Source organism: Manacus candei, unplaced genomic scaffold, assembly GCF_025592945.1.
Source record: "Manacus candei isolate 608988 ecotype Guabito, Panama unplaced genomic scaffold, ASM2559294v1 h1tg000064l, whole genome shotgun sequence".
Classification (NCBI taxonomy): domain Eukaryota; kingdom Metazoa; phylum Chordata; class Aves; order Passeriformes; family Pipridae; genus Manacus; species Manacus candei.
In genome coordinates, this window is record NW_026138112.1 from 3,596,900 (window position 1) to 3,617,717 (window position 20,818).

The following is a 20,818-nucleotide window of genomic DNA, read 5'->3' on the forward strand; positions in this document are numbered from 1 at the left end:
CTATTTCCAGTAGGGAAATAGACCTCCCTCCAGAGAGGGTCTTCAGTCAAGTCTCTTGACTTCATGGAGAACATAATCACAAAACAAAATTTCCTGCTAATGCAAGCTGAAGTATACAAATGAGTTCTCTTTCCAGACAGGGAATTTAAAGATCTCTCTGGGCTCTGGATTAGACAGTATCTAGAACTGAAACCTTAGTGAAAAACATCATGAAAACACATCAGCTTTTATAGAACTTGCCAGCAAAAGTGTCACAAGCCAAGACATGGTACTACTGGGAAAATAACCCAAACAGAGAAGCAACTCCTGAATTAATTACTCATTTTGTCTTAGTCTTTACAGGAAGAGTTCTTGGGCAAGGATTTCAGAGTAAGGTTCAAGGGCAACAACTACTTATGAAGGGAAATACACATATGTATATTCCACCATTTCTGTATCCTTTACAATTTGTTATTTTCAACTGAAGAAACTAGAAATGGTTGGATTTGCTCAGTTTTACTTCATAAATTGTGCTGCAGTACAAAAGGATTTTGTATTTGAGCTACAGCTAACCCGAAACAAACAGCCAAGGAAAAGAGCCCAAAAGCTGCAAAACAACTCTCTGCCCTTTTATTGTGAGGAATATGTTGCTCAATGCCACAAAATCTCTCTTGTTACTTCAGCTGCACAGGGTGACTTACTTGGTGAACTTCCATCCAAAACAGTCTCAGAAGAGCAGGTCTGCACTTATTCCCTGTCTGCACTTATTCCCCCTATCCATTTTCTAGGAGAAATGTGGATTGCTATTACAGTATTACCACCAAAAAAAAATCATTTGTTTACTGTTACATATTCTTTCAAGAAATCACTGTGAATGCATTCTTTCAGAGTACTCCCTCTATAATATCAACATGGTATTTTAGGCAGGCAATGATTCCAAGGCTGTGGCCACCACCAGCCTGTTGAAGTGACTTGGTCTTTCCTGCAAAGATCTCCAAGAACAGCCCCTGCCACACGTGTACTGGCAGACTGAGCACCAAGGGAACCCAGGCTTTCAGAAATCAAAAGCAGTGGTTAAACTGAAGAATTATAAAGATTCACAGCTGTAGATGAATACAAAGACATTTCTCACAGGAACCTAAAGGCAGCTAGAACTGTGGAATGTACATGGACAGCCAAGCAAGATGCCTCAGAAATAAGAAACTTAAGAAAAAAAATCAAATTCTTTTTTCACTTTTGTGAAGTAGTTTTGTGCTGTAATTGTCTGTGCAGATATGTGCTGGAAGATGAGAATTAGGCACACTTTGCAGTGTAAATGTTAAAAACTCGTGAAAACAACAATCCTCATCCTCTTCAGTTCTCTGATGTTCCCAGTTTATAGGCTGGCTCAGATTCTGTCAGGAAATACCGTTCTTGTCTCTAGCATTGCTGAAAAGACTGACTCCTAAATAAAATCCAGATGCATATTAAGTGACCTCTAGGGCCTCAGCCTTCTGTATAAATTTAATGTTTCGGTTCTTAAACCTTCCCCAGCTTCCCCCCCCAAAGATACAAGAAAGGCCTGGCCAGGGGGGAAACACTGCAATTTCTGTGTTAGAATTACAGTGCTCTTTCCAGCTATGTGTAGAACTGGAGGTCAGAGAAGAGGTTAAAAAAAAAGAAAAAAAAGGCAGGAAAAATTGTAAGATAGGTTAATTCATTTCAACATCTTCATCAGCACAGGTGCCAGTTGCTCTTTCAGCTGTGGATCAATCTGAATGTTGCTCAGTTCTTTGATATTGAGGATCATCTCATGGGCTTGGAAGAAAAGCTCTTTCCCCACAGCATCCTCCACCCGCCTGCGCCACTCCATCAGCCTGGGTCTGTCCTCAAAGATGTCACAACCAACTCCAACAGGCTGCAGAAAGGGGAGAGAGCAACAGTGAGGCTTTGGGCAGTGACTTCTTCACTGAGACAACAGGTACCAAAAGTGCACCTCGAGGTACAGATAAAGGAAAAAAAAATGAAGAGTTCATAGAGGAGCTATAGGAAGGAGGGAGATCTCCTCTGGTCAGGTGTACCTATCTAGGGAACACAGAAGCTAAACTGTATTTTAAAAGGCATCTACAAGTCAATTCTTGAGTGCTGAAAGAGCTGTTATGAGCAGCAGAGGTGACTACCATGTACTGTGAGTGATTTTCAGCCACAGCATTAAAGGCATGGTGGGCTGGCAGTTCCAGGGACCACTGCACAGTTTGCAGGACAGGTCTGACAAAGAACAACCAGTTTGTAACAGATTTAATTTGATTGCCTCTGTCTGAGACTAATTCTTGCATCTTCCAGACATGGCATGGGCAAGTACCATATTTTTGAATGATAAAAATATTCCTATTTTTTATTTCATCAGACCTGTCTGCTATTGCTTCTCACTTAAACCTCTTTCTCTGGAGGTTAAAAATAAAGTCATGATAAAGAATGAAGAAGAGGTATTGTTAGAGAAGAGAAACAAAAGAGATCTGTTGCAGCCAGCTTTTTGTGTGTTCTAAACCCACTCCCATATTCTCCCTATTGTTTTAGGCTAGTTCTGTTGAGATATGCCCTCGCTCCTCTTTCTACTGAAGTGTTACCACATGCTGCACCCTCCCTGCCCAGCAGCATCTGTTTTCCCTTGTGCTGACACTTCCTTACCAAACTCCACCACTCACTTGCATCAGCTCCACAATGGCCACAAGATCCGCCAGGGAGATCTCGCTCCCGATGATAAAAGCCTTGTCCTGCAGAAACCTCTCCTCAAACTGCTTCAGGGAAGTGGACAGCCCCTCCATAACCTCCTGGAGCTTCTCAGAGGGCAGTGGCTGCCCTGTGAAGAGGGGAATCAGCACCTGAGGAGAGAAGGGACTTAAAAGTACAGCTGGCTGTCTTCTCACATATCCAATCGTAGTAATCTCAGTTACACCCCATGAACTGCTCATGATCATCAGTGATCCTGCAGCAAAGCCACAGGAGGGGATGTGGTGGAGCTTCATGGACTGCTACAGCTTCAAGTAGCTCATGGACAGAGAGCACACAAGCAGGCCAAAGGGGCTGACCTGAACTCCAGCTAATCAGCAGCAATGTGCAGAACTAAATCAAGGATTCACCTCATTTTGTCCCTGGCAGTTGTGCCCTCCCACTCCACCCTGTTGGGTTACAAAAGAAAAGTGGGCAACAGCTCCAGAGGAAGACAAATCTCTGCCATATTCACCCCTGTTACACCCTCTGTTTCACCAGCCAGCCAAGGCAGGTCAGCAGCTGCCTGCCCACCAGCCACCCTGGCCATGGAACTGGGTGCTGGAGGCAGCTGCCTGTCCCACAGGATGATGGAGAGGAGGGAATGGTGCTGGCAGTGGCAGGAGTGTGGGGAGGGACTAGAATGCTGGAGGGACTGGCTGGAAAGGCAGAAATGGCTTCCTCTGTGTGACAGCAGCCAGTGAGGCTGGGAGTGGATCAACACCCTTTTTACACCAGCCTTTCTGTGGCCTCTCAAGCACCACTCTTTAAACCACTAAAAACTTTTCCAGAGCAGTCACATAACTGCAGTCCTTGTGTCTCCCCAGACTGGCTGGCACAGAGGGTAGTTGCCTTTCCAAGACATTTTTAGCTGCTCACAGGGGTATACCCACCACCAGAGCCCACAGTGTTTCGCAACTACGCTGCCTTCACCTTCCACAGCTAAAGAAATACAGTTTATTTAGAGAATCAAAATTAGAGATATAAATTTCAATCAGTGCGAGTTGACTGAATTTCTACTTACTGCAAGTATATTCAACAATGCAAGCTGAGATTGCTTAATCCAAGCCATGATTTTGGCCAAATACATGTGGAATCTATTTCATCAGAAAATTCATGGCCAGTTCTTTTCCTCAGTGATTCCAATTATCCATGATGGGATCTCTGGATAAAATCACTTGAAACAGCATCTTCTTTCTTTTCTTTATCTCAGGGCAGTCTATCTTCTCCCATTTCTAGCTAATATGCTTCTATTACATGGTGGCTTTATAAGTTTCCATATTTTCAGTTATTCTGAGGACCTTTTCTCCATGTGGGTTATCTAATCCTCTGCAGCAAGTAGTTGGATTTCTTTCCCTTAGAGCAGTGCAGTAACAGCCTGCAGAGGCTGGAAGAAACTGCTTCTTGAATGAATCTGACTCATATTTGAACTGTTTTTCTGTACTCTGTAGCCAAAAAATCAAATGCCAATAAATCAAGAAGCTAAATGAGTCCTGATATGCTTTGTTAGGCACAACCAAGGGCAAACTTCACAGCTGAGGAGGGAAGTTCTTACCTGTTCACTAGCAATTATGATTTCATTTGAGATTCCATACCACAGCTGCACTTGCAGGGCTATATTTGCACCTGGGTCTCTCTGAGGATAGCTGCATTCACTGTGAGTTGGCTGGAAATAGGTGTCCAGCAAAATCATCTGATAGTAAACTTTCTGCCTCAGGGTAATTCTTTTAATTTTGCCTAAATGTGTATTGACCTGACTACACTGAATAAGGAATATCTGCACTTCTGAGTCTCTCTTCTCTCTGTCCCTGAGCCCAGTACCTAAGTGTACTGGAAGCAGAAGGCTCCTTTGGGATTTCTACCCTGATGGGGCTGCAGGGATTTGTATGAAAACAGCAAGTCTTTCTGCTTCCAGCAACAAAGTACATGCTCACCAAAGCCAAACTTCTGCCGATGTGCACGCTCTGCACAGCTGTGCAGTGAGGGGGAGGCCCCTGGAGGCAATACCCAATTGGTTATATATTCATTCACAAATCCAGGCAATGGAATTCTGCTGGGTTCGAGACGTTCTGTACCAGATGTACTTCAAGGAAAAAAACCAAAATGGCCAAAGCTGCTTTTGCCAAATCCTGGTGTTGATCAATTCAGAACAGCTCCCTCTCTGACAGCTCCTCTCGGCCCAGGTCTGTTGTTTCAGCACAACAAACTCACTCTGGACTGGGGGTGTTCAAATGCTCAGTATTCTCGCAGGCAAACATCACTTCACTCACATTTGAATAGTCAGCCTCCTTACCTTGATCCACATGGTCTTAGGAGCATTAGCCCGGATGTTGGCGTGATGCCAGGAGAGGTATTCATCTACCCGGGCCCGTTTTTGTATGTCTGAGGGGTACCAGTGGTCAGGAGTGTTGTACTTTCGGCTCAGGTACAGCAGAATGGCAGTGCTGCTCACACATCAACAGGAGACAAGAAAGGGGTCAGGCAGTTGTGATGCAGAATGCTCTCACCTAAGCTCCCTCTCCTGCTCCTTCTGAACTCGCTGCTTCCACCAAAAGGTATTCAGATCAGGATTTCCAGTGGAATCTAGGCATCTAATTCGTGTTGACATCAGAGATGGCCCTTAATCACCTTAGTTCCCACAAAAACTTTAACCTGCTGGAAAATCACAGCACTGTTCTGTGGTGCTGCTGGACCATACTGGGGTAAACAAACCATAAATCTCCATTATCATCTACAGCAAAGGTAACTCTACTTGCTCCTTGACTGTTCTGACCCATCTCTCCAAGACCAACACATGTTTATGTGCTTGTGTACAAAACTCTCTAATGGGTTATGCTGCCTTTCCATCAGGCCTGTCTCCAGCCAGCAGCTTCCACTGAAGTCTGTGGAAAGCTCAGCAAGGAAACCCTACAGAATCTTTTTGTGTTTGTCCAGATGTTTATACTTCCACTAACTGGCAGGAGGAGTCAGATGGAAAGATATCTTAGTCATCTGAGACAATACTTAGGCTGTTACTACAAATAAAAATGCCACAGAAAATGTGCTGACAAAATGGAAGAAAATGCAGACCTCTCTGCTATCCAGGTACTACTATAGTTCAATTATTTCAGTATTATGACACCATTAACCAGTCTCCATATTAGTCTTTTAATGTAAACCCTAAATTTTATCTCCGTAGGTGTTCAGTCAGCCTTTATGACTAATGCAGATAAACAGAATTCTTTCCTAGAGTAAAAGGGTTTTTCTTTTCCTAGGGTGAAAGGAATTTTTATAAGCTTTAAACATTTCCCAGAAATGTTTATAATCCCATTTTGAGCTAAGTGCATTCAGGGTGAGATCAAGAAGCTAAGTCAGCTGAATTGTTTACATTCTGAAAGATACTTCAAACAGAAAATGGAAAGAGATAAAATGAGGTTATACTATTAAAAATAACCAACACGTTCATATATTCTGTGATCCTTAATCATTCCATGGGAATGACATTTTCTAAATGCAGCACAGACTGCTGGTACCCAAGGAAGCCTAAGGACTGAGTTCTTACCATTCCGCAAGGGTGAAGTCTCCGTCCTTCAGTGCTGGTACTTTCTTTAAGAGGTTGACTTTGCCAGTGCCTTGGCTATTTGATGACCCTAAGAACATGAACAGGCAAGGCTGAGGTTAGAAGTGTATCTGTCAGTGAATGATAAATGAGATATCTGCAGCCAACTGGACAATCAGTGACCTGTGTTAGGTTTTTCTGATATGGTCGTATTTCACAATTAAAAGGTAATGAAATGGAAGAGTCAGTGTAAGAGCTGTCTGTAGAGGGCAGTCGGCTCAGGCTGGGCCTGCAGCATGGAGCAGTTCACATTTCTGTACAGGAGTTCTACTGCTTGACTCAGGGACCAGGATACTGGCAAAACTTACTGACAAAAACCACTCCCTGAGAGGCACTTAGAGCACACAATGAAGGTGCTGGTATTGAAAACACCATTGCAGATAAAAAAAGAACAGCTGACTTGTCTTGAGAACAATGTGTCCTATGGCTTTAGAGACAGAGGGGAAAAAAGACAGAAGTTAGGATGAGGACAACTGAGCACCTACAAAATACTTAATATTTGCCAAGGAAGCAGGGTCTGGGAAAGTTGAGTTTGCATACAGAGCATCCTGATGAGGACAGATGGTTGCTACTCCTGGTCCTGTTCTGACAGGCACCACCAAAACAAAGTGATTTTCCCGCAGTTTGTAAATGTGGGTGACTCTAGCTAGGATGGTCAGGATGGAAAGCAACTGAAAAGCCCTGTGCCCCCAGAGATCACTGTAGTGGCTGATCAACCAAAGAGAACCCAACTAGATAACAGACAATGAGAAAATCTTCCTCCTGTTTGTTTATCCCTGAAAAGTAGAGGGAATCAAGCACTTACAAAGAAAGTAAATGTTGTCAACAGAGCCGATCCCTCAGCAGCCATGTAGCTGAGGATGTTTCCAAAGTTTTTGACTGGAAAAACACCAGTGCCAGCAGTACGACTGCAGGTTCATAAAATAAGCCAGATGTGGACATTTGCCAGGGGCAAGGGAGCTCAGACACCTCCACCCTTCATTATTCCTGACTCTGTGCTACACCTGACTCTGCATGTCAGCCTACCTCTGACAGGAAAACACAGGAAGACACCATCCCATAAGAATTTAAACTCCACAGTCCCCTGGAGGCATCAACAGCCGACCATCTAATCAGAGTTTCAGTTTCCTGCTGCTGGCACTGCTCTTGCCAGTCAGCAGTTAAATTGCCAGGGAATTGTACAACAGTCCAGGAACACCTGAGCAGAAAAGCTCTGAGGAATTTGTGTGCTTTGCTTGTTTTAAGTGCTCCTAAGAAGGAGGAGGGAGAAAAAAAAAAGAAAAAAAAAAGAAGGTCTCTTAACTAACAGTGATCTCCATCCCCAAGAACTATTTGCCCCCATTCCAGAGGCAGTGACAGTGTCTGCTTTACTGGACAAATGTGCAGCAGGAAATAAGTCTCCAGGAAATAAAACCACCCTCTGGACTATCAAATTTGTTTGCATATCATTTGGGAAGGGGTGGGAGAAGGCAGGTAGCTGCATTACAATGACAGACTCCTTTCTCTATATAGATTTCACATAATGAGGCAAATCAAGCAGAGCAGACATTACCACCCTGTTTTCCTTTCTAGCTGACTAGCCTCTACCTTGTTTCTTTGAGAAGTATTTTTTTTAATTCCAGTGTAAGTAGCTTCATCAGAGACCAAGGTTCACATCCATCTGCTGTCTGAAGGGATTCAAACCCATGTGTTCCATCTCGGTGGGAAAAGTTTCTGGCTACCTGCTGTGATGGTGGCCTCCAGCTTAGCTGGGTAAGAGGTTCCATGTGCAGAACAGGCAGCACTGTCAAGAGAGGCAGGAAGCCAGAGCTTCTTAAGAATAAGAGCTAGACAGAAAGTGCAAGTTAAGCCTAATAATTGAGAAAAATTGAATATAAAAATGCCCAAAAATCAAGCCAGCAGGCCAAGTACAAGGTGCCTCACACACACGATTTGTATCACAGAAACAGCAAGGCAAATTTTTGTAATCTATTGTCATGCAAGGAGTTGCTTGGAGAAGGTGCTTGGTCCTGTTGTTTTAGAAGGGCTCCAAAGGCCAGTGGTCATCACACACCCAGCTCTGGTGGGATCTGGTAAGTAGTCAGGGGGTCCTTGGAAAAGAGCAGCAGAAAGTTTCCAGTCAGTAATGCCTCAAGCTAACGAGCACTCCCTTGTCAGACCCAGTTGTTGTCCTGCTGTCTGTGTTTATTTTCCAAGGTAGCAGGAAACTAAGAAACAAGGACATGAGAAGTAAGCAGTGGATGAGGGCAGCCTGAACCAAATTTCAGCCAGCTTTCATCATATAGCAGTCCTAGCAGGAATACTGAGCGTATTTGCTCCCTGATGGGACTAACACATCATTACATCAGGCTGGACAGTAGGTCGGTGTCTGTAACACAGCCTGCAGCACAGCCCAGAGATGGCACCTCGTGTGCTCTGCTTTGTACAAAGTCTTTATACACAGAATAAAAGACCCGTGCCAGGACTCTGTGACTGAGCTGAGAACTGGCAAATGCCTTGGTGTGAACACTAACTGCAGGCAGCTCCATTGGGACCAACTGCTTACTGTGTGAAAATAGAGACCAATATTTGTGTTTGCTGTTTAACACAGTTTAAGCTTCTGCCTCTCTTCCAGCCAGAAGAGCCAGCCTTTTTGTTTAGTGGTATTAGGTGGCCTATCTTTATCATTCCTGTGATATTGGTTTGACTTATGGTTTAACATCAGTTGTATCTGGTGTAATCAGATCTTGGTGTCCCTCAAGAATATATAGATATATACACTGTGTGTATTGTTGGGCTTTGAGGAGTAATTTAGCAAGGAAATTATTACACTGTAAGAAAAGCAAGGCAGGCTGCACACACAAGGAATTCTTAAGTGTAAGTCATAGTAGAAGGAAGGAGACATTGCTGAATGAAAAGAGCAGTGGACAAGATTTTACAGAAATAGAAAGGAAAAAACTCCAGTCTATTTGTCAGTCATGTCCCTGCCTAATCATGTCCTCAGCTAAGGATTTCCAAGTACTATGCTTTGCCTTGTGCACAAAAGCAACAGTTTACTAGGAAAATGCAATATGTAACTGGGCAATAGTTCTATAGTTGGGCGAGCCCAAACATCTGAGTGTTTCTGCAAAGTACAGCATTCCCAGAGCACTCCTCGGCTGTCACTGTGACTAATTTGCTAGAAACGGCTGGAGGAACATTCCTTGGTGATCCACAAAAATAGATGCAGAGGATCTACGAGACGGCTCTGGGAACAGGAGTCGCACGGTCAAACCACTGCGTTCAATGCCCCTGGGCAGCGCACGGATTCAGCATCACTCGGGTGACCCCGGGAGCTCGTCCTTCCCTCCCGCCAGGCCGAAGGACGCGCTGCTGCTCCTCTGCCGAGAGGCGAAGGGGCTCCCCCGGGGGCCGGGAGAGCAAACCCGCCGCAGGTCCGGGCCCGCACAGGAGGGCTCAGCCCGGCCCCCGCCCGGGGATCGCCCGGAGCGCGGCTCGTCTGGTCCCTCCCCGCCCGGGGACAGGCTCGGTGCCCGCCGCGGGGACCTTCCCGTCCCCTGCCCTGCTCTCACCTGCGCGGGGCTGCTCCGCGCCGCTCCCCGCCGCCGGCCTCTTCCCCAGCACCGAGTCTGCCAAGAGCCAAGAGAGGGGCTGAGCCGCCGCCCCGCCGGGCCGCGCCCGCCCCGGCCCCGCTCTGCCCCGGGGCAGCGCCCGTCCCACCTTTGAACAGCTCCACGTGCTTGAACTCGAAGGGGATGTTGTTGCTCCGGGCGAAGATGTAGATGGAGCGGCAGGGCTGCGAGAGCAGGTCCAGGTACAGCTCCAGCCCCATCCCGACCCGGCCCGCCCCGCGCGGAGCTGCCGCGGCTCTGCCGGCGGCCACCCGGAGCCGCCCCGCATGGGCCGGCGGGGGCCGAGCCGCGCCGGGCGGGAGGTGCCCTCCGTCCCTCCCCTCCTCCCTTCCCCGGGCCGCGCCGGGCGGGGGGCGGTGGCTGTGCGGGGCACGGAGCCGGACGGAGCGGGGAGTGAGCCGTGGGGGGACCGCGGGGCGCCGGCTTCCTGCGGGGGGCGGTCTGGATAATCCCGGAGAAGCCCAGGAGAGTCCCCTCGACCGTGGCAGGGGCGGGAAGGCGCAGCTGGAATTTGGGCAGAGGGCACAGAATTCCCTATTCCACCGTCAGGCGGCCCTGGCCCGCGGGGGCTGACACCGTGCCTATTCATTTTCCTTCAGGAAGGGAAGGGAACGTGAGAGATAAACTGCGAGTAACTGTCAATTGCCAGCCTCAAAAGAGAGGTTGGCACTAAGCTCTGAGAGAGCAGGGGTTGTCATTCCCCTCTGCAGCCTTGGCTGGCACCAAAGGGGCTCGGGAGCTGCTCTCACCCTCAGCATCCCACCATGGCTCTTAGAAGGTAAATGCTTGTTCTGGTAACACAGCTCTGCAGGGATGTGCCACTCTGCAGACAAGGCCTTTGCACAATGTCCCCTAAGCCAGCATTAATCTCACACCACCAGATCTCAGGATGGTTTTCAGTTCAGAACATAATTCTTTGGTCATGTAGTCTCTGCCCAGTCCTGCGAGGTGACACCTGAATGGCAGTGAAGCGTGGAGGACTTCTCTGCAGGCATTACATCTGCATACTTACTCAAAGTGACTTTCTGCTCTCCCTGGTATTTGTCACTTCAGATTTCCACACAAGTGGAGGAGAACTAAAGAGGCTTAGACTCAATTCAAGCCCTTGCACTGGGCCTGCAGCGTTTCACAGCTGTGTGATTCAGGGAAGGTGACGTGCTGGCTGAGTACTGGGACTTCTGGGACTCTGGGAGATAGAGCAGCTGAACCACTTAGAGCAAAGTCACCTCCAGTCAAACCCACCTCAGCTCAGCTGACACCTTTTTATCAGTGTTGTGCTACAGAGCCTGTGTGTTGCACAAATCTTTGGAAAGAGCTATGTGAACCTCGGGGAGAGGGAACTGGAGGATCAGTTGCTTTTTTTTCTTGTAGAGAGGATCGTTACCAACGGTGGTGAGAAGGCTCAGCTACTGAGCTGGGACCTCTGGGTAAATTATGAACTGGAACACTTTCAGGGGTTTAGAACTTTCAGATTTAGAACCACACTATAAGAGTTTTTCAGTTTCTCAGCCAGAACAGGGAAAGGGGCTGTGCACACCCTCCAGTTCCCCTGCACACACAGTTTACCCTCTAGAGCACCTGCACCAGCACCGATATGCTGGAGATCAAGGTGTTGTGGTAGGTGCTTGAGTTCAAACTCCTTCAGTACAAAGGAATCTTAAATGTTAAGGGAGTGGGGAAAAGGAGCATGAAAGTGGCTCTGCACAGGTAATAGTCTGAGAAGTCTTTGTGCTTCAGAGTGGTTGCATGTCCCTACTCTGAGATATCCCTGTGAAGAGTTTGTTGATCTCATTGGTGTGCAGCAACCTTAGCAGTGTGGGTTCGCTTTGCTCCTTTATTTATGGTTCAGTTGATCTATTAGTCCTATCTGGACTTCAAAGATCTTTTCGTGTGCCTCCTGGAAATGTTCCTTCCTTAAGTTTTTCTCCAATTTGCTGACTGCACTGCACAGCCCACACAACCCAAGAGGTATTTCTATCTAGTTGTGTTATAGGCCATTTGATTGATTATTCCTGGCTCCAGGCTTGTGCTTCTAGCACTGTATTTTCACTTAACTCCATCACCTCAAAGGACATTTTTCCTGCCCTTATTTTCTCTGTCAGCTTTTTGGGAACAGGAACAAGACAGAAAAAACGCATTAAGTTCTGCAATTTATTTCTTAGTAATTCAGAAAAGGTCTCAGGATATGGATCTGCTTTTTAACTATTCCTCCCATTTCGTGCATCCCAGCTTCATTTTATTCTAAAAGTCACAGGCTCTCACCTATTTCCAAATAGCCCCTGGCAAGAATTGAGCAAATTGAATCGAACAGCACGTTAAACTGACACTGGAGGTGTGACCCTCTCGCTTTTCAGGGTGAAAGGGAGTGGACACTCAACAACAGACCTTGTACCAAGGCAGGCAAAACTCTTGCACAACCTGTTAGGTTTTGGCAGGCAGCTCTCAGGGCTTTCAGTCTGGGAACTGGAACGTGACAAGATCAAATAACACAAAATGCAGAGGTGTAGGGATAGCAAAAGGCAAAGTACAAGGATGAGTTGCCTTATCTCCACTATTTAGAGCAAAAAACAAGGCATCTGTTGTACAACTCTGTGACCATCCAAGGAGTTGCTCTAGGGAGGTGCTTTGTCCTATGTGCATAGAAGGGCCCAAAATACCACTGGTCCCTGCACCATGAACGTGCAACAGACCAGAGACTATAGGAAAAACAATTTAAAATCTCTTCCTGTCACCATGACCAGGCTGTAGTGAGGCAAGTGTGCTTATCCTTTGTGACACAGCGGTGGAGGAGCACCAGAGAGCCAGCTCTGAACACAGTTCAGGCTTGGTTTTGAAGGCAGCCGTCCTTGCAGGAGCACACCGTGGGTGACATTTAAGGAACTTGTGCTTTATTCCAACAAGCAGAAAATTGGCTCGAGACTCTTACATGGAGCTCTTGTGCTACAAGTATCATAAATTAGAAAATGAAAAGAAAGACACTTTATTTACCTTGACTCATGCAATGGTTTGCGTGCAGAGCAGCCCTGTCTGGAGATTCTGCAGGGAGATGTGTGTCAGGAAAGGCTCCACTCCCAAGCCTGGTCTGAGGTTTGTCGAGGTTAGCACTCTGCAGAATAGGCTCTTGGTTTTGATAATTTCTCTGCTCTGATTTTCTACTTGTGCAGAAGCTGTGGGAGACATTTATTGTGCTGGTAGGAAGTTTGCTCTCTACAAGAAAGGGAAAAGTTGGAAGTCAGGAATCTTGAAGTTAGGGTAAGTACAAAGGTGCCAACAGCAGAGTGCAGCGAGGCTGGGCAGCCTTGGTGAGGCAGCGAAGGCACCTCTTTGATTGCAGGGTGCACAGCAGCCCAGCTGGTGATTGTGGTAAAGCTGCAGGTTACAGAGGGAAGGAAGTGGTTGGTGGTACAACGTAAACAGGCCGTTCTCTTGAGGCTCAGCACTGCTGCCAACTTGAGCAGTGGGGCAGCATCATCAGGGGTTGCTGCTTAGGCACCCTTGGGGCAAGAAGAGAGCTCCTGTCATTGACTTTACTCATTGGCATGCAACAGGCTCTTCTCAACAAACCTACCCATAAAAAATCAGGTCAGAAGACAAATATCCCTGCATGTGTCAGCACTGAAATTGAAAAAGTTTGGGGGAAAAGCTGACTTTTCACCACTCACATTTAGGATTTCCCGTAGGCTGGAGGAACGGAAGGTAAAGGGACCGGCCTGCTTGGCTGCTATGGCTCAGCCCACAGGCATGTGTGTTGCAAGCTGTAGTTCACGTGCCCTTTTGAACTAAAGGGCAGGTTTACTCAGGAGACAAACACAGAAGAGGGAGCTGGCTCATTCCCCAAAAACAGTAGGTCCAACTGAAAACATGCGTGAGATTGTTTTAGCAGCTAATTGCACCTTTTCTGAGCACTGTCATGACTTGCATTCAGATGGCTGACATCTCACCCCCAGCATTCTGCAGGGCTGTCTCTGTGAATAGCGTAACCAGCCAGCACAGACAGACTTCCACATACAGCCAGAGCTGAACCAGGAGGTGGGAAAAAACAATTCTGCAAACTGGAACCCTCCTTGCGGAAGCCTGTACCTGGAAATGGAAGGTCACAGGACAGGAGGACAGGAAGGCAGGAGGGACACGAAGGGGCACAGGCAAGAGGTTGTAAAGGATGCTGCACAGGTGTGCAGGATGACTCAATGTCCACTTCCTTCCAAATCCTGTTTACAAATCCAAACAGAGCTACAACACCTGGCAAATGTAACCATTAACCTTACTAGAGGACCTGATGAGACAAAAGAGTAGTGGAACATTAACTGTATTTGGGGCATTACTCAGCTCTTATACTGAATGCTCTGCTCACCCAGGGCTGGCCAGCACAGCTCCCACTGCCCTCAGTGCTGGCCCAGCCACCACAGCCCCTGTCAGTGCACACAGCCTGGCCTAAGTGGCTTCTGTTGAGCTGACAAAGCCACTGTGGGAAAACAGAGTGAGCACTGGTGTGGTTTACAGTGGGGACTGTGTGGCTGGCAGCAGCTTGACCAAGAAAAGCAGCTTTTCACCACTGTGCAGGATGTTCTTTGTAGAGTGTGATATGAGTCTGTGGTCAAGGAATTTTATTGACAGGACTAACCCTATCCTTCACAGAAGCTGGAGGTCTCCCTTGGGCCCACACAGCTCCCTGCTCCTGGGCACTGTGTCCCTTTGCTCCCACAGATGATGCAGCAGCATCTAGTGGCTAGGTGCTCTAAGAGCCCTGGCAGTGTCCCCAGCAGGGACTGGGTCCTGAACTGCCTCTTTCCTAAAGAGCAAAAATCTTCCAGCAGAGTGTTTTCACTTTGCAGAGTGAAAACCATCTGCTACAATTATTTTTCCTTGTTTCAGGTACATCTCTTCCACCATACCCTCAGGAAACCTTTGCTCTTTTCTGGAAAACTCTGAACAGAGATGGAGAAGGCAGCTCTGACTGGCCCCCGTTTCCACACAGACTGAATCACCTTAGTCCTCAAGCAGATCCAGTGGTGCTGGAACATGAAAGAAAAGCCTTCAGGGCTACAGCTCCCATGCTGCAGTGCACAAGAGGAGAAAGCAGCTCACAGCAGTTTAAAATGTATTTTTCTTCCCTTCTAAGTTGCAGAAAGGCTGTGAGTAAAGGCAAGTGCATTTTGTGGAATAGTGTTTCTGTGTGATTTTTAGAAGAAATGCTGAAAGACTGCAATAAGCCTTCATAAAATAATCTATTTTATTAGAGCATAATCCTCTAATTCTGGCTGACCTGCTTTAGGAGTTGCTGCTTGAAACTCTCCAGCAGTTCAGGTGCAAACTGATCAGCGGTTAAGTTCTTAATGTTCATGATCCCTTCATGGGCTTCCTGGAAGAGCTCCTTCCCCACAGCTTCTTCCACCCGCCGGCGCCACTCCGCCAACTTTGGCCTCTCCTCAAAGAGGTTGTAGCCAGCACCTACAGGCTGCAGGGAGAGAGAGCACCTGGGAGTGAGTCAAACAAGGCATTTACCAGGGATGGGACCAAAGGAAGGACCGATAGGCTTTTGGCTCAAGGCAGCAGTCAGTCATCACATTGGGTGGAGCTCATCTCTGATTCTTAGCTCATAGGAAGCAAGTGGTGATATCCTCAGCAGCTGCTGTCCCCTGGGACATGCAGCAAACAGCTCTGCCATGGCTAACCCCAGAACTGTCTAATACAGAACATAGAGGTTCATGCACACCAGCACATCTCTTCCAAATATCTTTACTTTCTCTGCCTAGTTTGTAATTTATCTTCTTTGACCATATTTGACCATATTTCTATAGAAAGAACTGTGTCATCAGAGTAGGTGTTCCCTGGCAAACTTAATTAGGGTCAAAGTCAAAAAGGAACGAGACTTAACCCCATGGAAGGGTTAACTGCAGGGAGCTCTGCTGTTACCAAGGTGGTGGTGCAGCAGCCACCCCTTGGCCTGGCCTGCCCACAGCCCAACCCACATACCCAGCAGCAGGTTGATGCTCACCTGCATGAGCTCCACCAGCGCTACGAGGTCTGCCAGGGAGACCTCGCTGCCTGCAATGAAGGGCTTGTCCTGCAAGAACTTCTCTTCAAACTGCTTTAGGACAACATTGAGGTCCTCAATAAGAAATTCCAGTTTCTCTGCAGAAAGTGGCTGGCCTGTGAGGATAGGCAGCAGCACCTGGCAGGGAGAAGAAACAAGTTGCTCTTTAAGTGATTCCTTCCAAATCTGGTCATCACCCTCTCTTTGCCCCCCTCTGAGGATCCCTCACCAGCCAGGCAAAGGAACAACTGGAACTGCTCATCTCCCTTGCCAGGTCAACATTAATGTCAGTCACTACTTCCTGCCTCTCCTTGTCTCCTCCCTAGAAATCTGAAATTTCAACCGCAAGAATCTCCTCTCAAGGGAAGACTGCATCATCTGCCAGCAACTGCGTTTTGTTTTCCAGTAGGAGGTTGGTTCTTTCCATGAAGCTGAGCAGCAGGCGCTGAGCTGTGTCTGGTGAGAGCTGCTCACCCAGGATGAGTTTGCTCTGGGTCTCACAGAGCAGTGGCTGCACCATGAGGGATTCAGGCCACTTCAGTTAGGCTCAGCTGAGCAGCCAAGTCAATTCCAGATCTAGTTTTGTTCCAGTTTGCCACCTGACTTGTACATTTGCTCGGGAAGGCCCTGCACACAGGTGGGCCATTGCACTCACAGCTCTTAGCACGTAACTTTTGGTATATGATGGTCTCACCTTCGATAGGAACACCTTGCTCCCCTTCGCACGGATGTTGGCGTGCTGCCATGACAGGTACTCATCGACCCTCGCCCTTTTCTGCAGGTCAGATGGGTACCAGTGATCAGGAGTCTTGAATTTCTGGGCGAGGTACAGGAGGATTGCAATGCTGCCCAAAGAGCGAGACAGACCAGTGAGCTGATCACCTGAGAGTAAAGCACCTCGTCCTTTCTTCTCCCCCCAAACTGTGCACTGCTGGACAAGCAGCAGCACAAGCCTGATCCGAGTCAGGTGGAAGTGCAGGACATGGAACTGCCAGCAAGGCACAGCACAGGAGGGAGTTTGTGCTGGCTCAACCAGCTGCTTGTGGGCAGCAATTATCTGATACATCCGCCCAGCGAGACAGACGTGGCCTGCTGGCACAGTTACCCCATGACACTGTTGAGCAAACAGGAGCTGAAGAATGAGTTTATACCAAAGCTGACCTTCACAGTGCCCGGCCATTCAGCAGCAGGTGCCTTATGTCAGATTTCCTGCACTGACCTACAGCCTCCAGCTGCAGGCAGAGAGCAGGAGGACACGTGGACAGGTATTTAAGCTGGGAAACACTGCCTACATGCAAGGTAGCTCTAAGCAGCAGCCCACTGATCTTTGCACTATCAATGCTGTTTGAGTTGTTTACATTAGAAGGATTCTCTTGAAACGTAGGTTTGTTGTGTACAAGTGGAACCGATAGGAAGGAAGAAAAAAACTGCCTGGGCTGGAGTCCCAGCAGTGCCCTGGCAGAATCCAATCTTTGGGATAAACAATACTGCAGGTAGGGGTTGAGCTTATTTGAGCCTCACCTCTCTGCTAAGGTGAAAGAACCATCCCTTAGTGCAGGCACCTTCATCAGGACATTCACCTTCCGGAACTCCTCCGTCTTGTGCTGCCCTGAGGAGGGAAATGAGAAGTTTTACTTGGCAGGGATAGTCAGGACTTGTCTGCAACACTTGTGGGGACCATTTGGCCTCGAGTTCCTGGTTTTGATTGTACAAATACAGTCTTGTATCAAGCTTATAATCAATCAATGAGTGCTGCAGGGTGAATAGGGGGGTTGCCCTATGGTATCACCTTACTTGCTTATTGTCTGCATACCAGACCCACCTCTTGACCACAGGCAGAATGGCTAGGAGTCCTTTCATACCAATAGTGCTTGTCTACTCAGGGCTCTATCAGCTCCAAGTTTGTGCCTGGAGGTACCTGTCCTGTACAAACCCAGAGTGAGCACTGAGTGCCTTAGAGGAAAGGGATCTCACTGTCAGAAACATCACCAACATGGACAGTGAGAAAGCAGTTTATTTTTTTTTCCTGGATGATAATGTAATTTATATTCAACTCTCTTTTTAGTCCTCAGATGAAAATAAATTTCTGTGATTCCATATAAAGATGGAATCAGCTCCTGTGCACTTTGTCATATCTTTTGTCAGAGAAAATATGGATTTGTTGCTTTTAAGCTATCTTGTAGGTCCCCCCTGAAAGGCAGGCAGAGTGAATCTGACAGGAGAAGGTGCTTTGTTCATTTGAGGTCTCAACATGCTCTGTTGTGTCTGGACCCAGTCCCAGAAGCCTTGTTTTATGTGACTTGTTTGTGCTGGCCTTTTCCAACCACTGGCTTCAGTCACACATGTGTACCTGTGTATTCAAGCCTCTCTTATGTGTAACTAACCTTGTGCCACCTCCTGCTATGTGAGTCACCTGAGAATCTGTGTGCCAGAGGAGATGTTCTGGAAGTGATTTTAGCTTTCCCAGCATCTGGCAAACCTGATTTGTGACTATTCCCCTCGTCACTTGGCTCACAGCCCATCTCTGCCACCCCCTTTCAAAAAGATGAAGTGTGAAGATTCCAGGTCCTCTCAGGTGTCCTTTGAATATCATGTGATTTCTATCCATTCTCACTCTTTCCACCCCTTTCCTTGAGACCTGCCCCACTGGGGGCCCTGGAGCTTTTCTGAAGGGACACATTCAGTGCACCAGCTCAGTTCTGAGTATCAATTCCCTCTCCTGCTCCTCACATGCTGTGCAGTGATGGGTACTAGTGCAGCAAGGCCTCCCACACTGTGTCCCAGGGCGAGCTAACCCAGCTGCAGGTACATGGAGCCCTTCCCTGTGGTATGGGAGGTGCACACACTGGAGGAATGGGGTGGGATGCACTTTTAGCATTCCCATTGGCCAAATAACCCATCTTAAATGCACTGGCCAAAAGCAGGCACTGATGCCACGGGGCACAGAGCACTGGGAAACTGTGACTTAATTAATTTTCCTTCCTCTCAGTTCCCTGATACCTGTATTCCAGTTGTTCCATTCCTCTTGATGCTCTCACTGCTTGCCTGCCATCTCCTTTGCAGCAGTCACACCACAACAGTTTATTTATTGGGAAAGAAGGGTAAGGACACAAGATGAGCCTGCCCCCAGTTACAAACAATTGCAAAAATTTTTGCTATGAAATAGGTGGGAGGAAAAGCCACAGCAAGGTACAACCAACGCACAGCTAAGGTGTGCAGGGGAACACCCAGAGACTAAACCACATCACCCCTGAGATCTGAGTCACAACTTGGAGCCTCTTTTGTTCCTTTATCAATTTCAGCCCCAGAAGCCTTCTCACTGTTTTTAAGCATTACTTACTGAGGCATTGTTATGCCCAATACATTACCTTAATTTCAAATCCAGCAGAGCTCTGGAAAGGTTGAAAGACAGCTTTTACCAGCTTCAGTTACAAAGAAAGAAGATGCAGATCTTTGGGCATCCTTTGGTGAAAACACCCAGTACCCCTTGGACAGGCTCCTATCAGTTATCAGTTGGTCCTAGCCCAAATAAAACCACCTTCCTTTCTTCATTTATCAGTGTTCAGATCACTGGCAGCTGCATTGTCTCGCTCCACAGCCTTCACAAGTCTGCCCTCAACCCTCTCAAAATAACCTGGCTACAAACTGCCTGACCCAATGGAACCCCCAGAGGGACAGCCAACTGCCCTGCCCTGCCCATCCTGCACATGGGCAGTGAGGACCCTCATACATGAGGACCCTCCCACGGAGCTGTTAACCCCTGCCAAGAAAAAAAGAGCTGCTCTGCAACAACTGCTGCTGCTTACTGGAGCACAAAGCTTTTTAAAGAAGTTTAATTAGGGAACAAGAACTGCACACCTCGGCTGTCCTCGCCCATACATGTATGTCCCACCTCTGAATTTCTGTTTCCCATTAACCGGGGAATGCCCTCAGACCTGGCACATCCTGAGCGCTTCTCAGAAAAGCCCCTTTTATCAGACTCACTTTCTGCCGGGGTGGAGCCGATTTCAAAGATACCACACGCCTTTGCAGAGTCCTCTTTGTTGCAGAGGAACAGAGGTACTGAGATGACTACTTAAAAAACAGGGGTGCACTGGACAATTAGGTCCTGTTTTTGTGTAGGCACCAAGAACCCTCTGCAGCGGGAGGGCCACCTCGCCCTCTCGCAGCATCTGGCACGGATGGGGACGGTGAGTAACCCGCTTCCACCCTCGGGCTGGAATCCGGCAGCTCCCCCGGGAGCGGCGAAGGGACGCGAGGCACCCGCGGGTGGAGCAGCTGGGCCCCGACTAACGCTGGGGACACCGGGAGGACAGGGGGACCCCCTCCCCGCCGCCCCCGGCCCCGCTCACCCTTCATCAGCTGCACCCGCTTGAACTCGAAGGGGATGTTGTTGCTCCGGGCGAAGATGTAGAGCGCCCGGCAGGGCTGCGAGAGCAGGTCCAGGTACAGCTCCAGCCCCATCCTGCCACCGCTGCCTCTGCCGCCGCCGCCGCCCGCTCCCGTCTCGCTGCGTGCGATGCAGGGTGTGAGCAGCACCCGCCTGCGCCGGGTCCGCCCCGGGGCGGAGCGCAGCTCCCCCGCTCCGGCCGCTCGGGGCAGGGCCGGGCCGGGGGCTCACAGGACAGCGGTGACGGCACTTTTTGGGGCAAAGTTTCAACCGGGCTCTGCCACCTCACATCTGATCTCTGGCTTGTCCTAATAACTGCCCTTAATCCCTTAATGATAAGGAAACCGCAAGGCTGACTGGGCGTGGGTGCTCAAGAGGCAGATCCTGGGTTTGCCCCGTGGGAGCTCGCAGTTCTTGCACAAGAGGACTTTCCATTCCTGCGATTCCATCACCAGCCA

The 20,818-nt window shown here is 48.2% G+C and overlaps 2 protein-coding genes across 6 annotated transcripts; both read right to left on the reverse strand.

The window, feature by feature from the left end:
• Positions 1-479: 479 nt before the first annotated feature.
• Positions 480-13,038, reverse strand: LOC127479005 (glutathione S-transferase theta-1). Of its 4 annotated transcripts, none has more exons than XM_051805438.1 (6): positions 10,025-10,240; positions 9,877-9,933; positions 6,269-6,356; positions 5,021-5,171; positions 2,664-2,840; positions 480-1,876 (listed from the first exon to the last, which is right to left on the reverse strand). In XM_051805438.1, exons 1-6 carry the CDS (start codon positions 10,134-10,136, stop codon positions 1,676-1,678), a joined length of 786 nt encoding a protein of 261 aa, XP_051661398.1. In that variant the 5' UTR covers positions 10,137-10,240; the 3' UTR covers positions 480-1,675. The 4 variants fall into 4 exon arrangements, with proteins under 4 accessions (XP_051661398.1, XP_051661400.1, XP_051661401.1 ...); XM_051805440.1 differs by having other exon boundaries at positions 6,269-8,415; positions 10,025-10,077; XM_051805441.1 differs by lacking the exons at positions 9,877-9,933; positions 10,025-10,240 and adding an exon at positions 12,925-13,038.
• LOC127479006 (glutathione S-transferase theta-1-like) lies at positions 12,935-20,461 on the reverse strand. Of its 2 annotated transcripts, none has more exons than XM_051805443.1 (6): positions 20,323-20,461; positions 17,492-17,579; positions 16,665-16,815; positions 15,932-16,108; positions 15,200-15,391; positions 12,935-13,103 (listed from the first exon to the last, which is right to left on the reverse strand). In XM_051805443.1, exons 1-6 carry the CDS (start codon positions 20,432-20,434, stop codon positions 13,089-13,091), a joined length of 735 nt encoding a protein of 244 aa, XP_051661403.1. In that variant the 5' UTR covers positions 20,435-20,461; the 3' UTR covers positions 12,935-13,088. The 2 variants fall into 2 exon arrangements, with proteins under 2 accessions (XP_051661403.1, XP_051661402.1); XM_051805442.1 differs by having other exon boundaries at positions 12,951-13,143.
• Positions 20,462-20,818: the final 357 nt, after the last annotated feature.

Excerpts from the sequence above, each read along its gene's own strand:
- LOC127479005 (XM_051805438.1), bottom strand. The coding sequence starts at position 10,136 with ATGGGGCTGGAGCTGTACCTGGACCTGCTCTCGCAGCCCTGCCGCTCC. Across the intron at positions 9,934-10,024 it reads GCACGTGGAGCTGTTCAAAG|ACTCGGTGCTGGGGAAGAGG; the intron begins GTGGGACGGGCG and ends GGCTCTTGGCAG. Across the intron at positions 6,357-9,876 it reads CGCGGAGCAGCCCCGCGCAG|GGTCATCAAATAGCCAAGGC; the intron begins GTGAGAGCAGGG and ends TCATGTTCTTAG.
- LOC127479006 (XM_051805442.1), bottom strand. The coding sequence starts at position 20,434 with ATGGGGCTGGAGCTGTACCTGGACCTGCTCTCGCAGCCCTGCCGGGCG. Across the intron at positions 16,816-17,491 it reads TCTTTCACCTTAGCAGAGAG|CATTGCAATCCTCCTGTACC; the intron begins GTGAGGCTCAAA and ends CTCTTTGGGCAG. Across the intron at positions 16,109-16,664 it reads GCAAGGTGTTCCTATCGAAG|GTGCTGCTGCCTATCCTCAC; the intron begins GTGAGACCATCA and ends TCTCCCTGCCAG.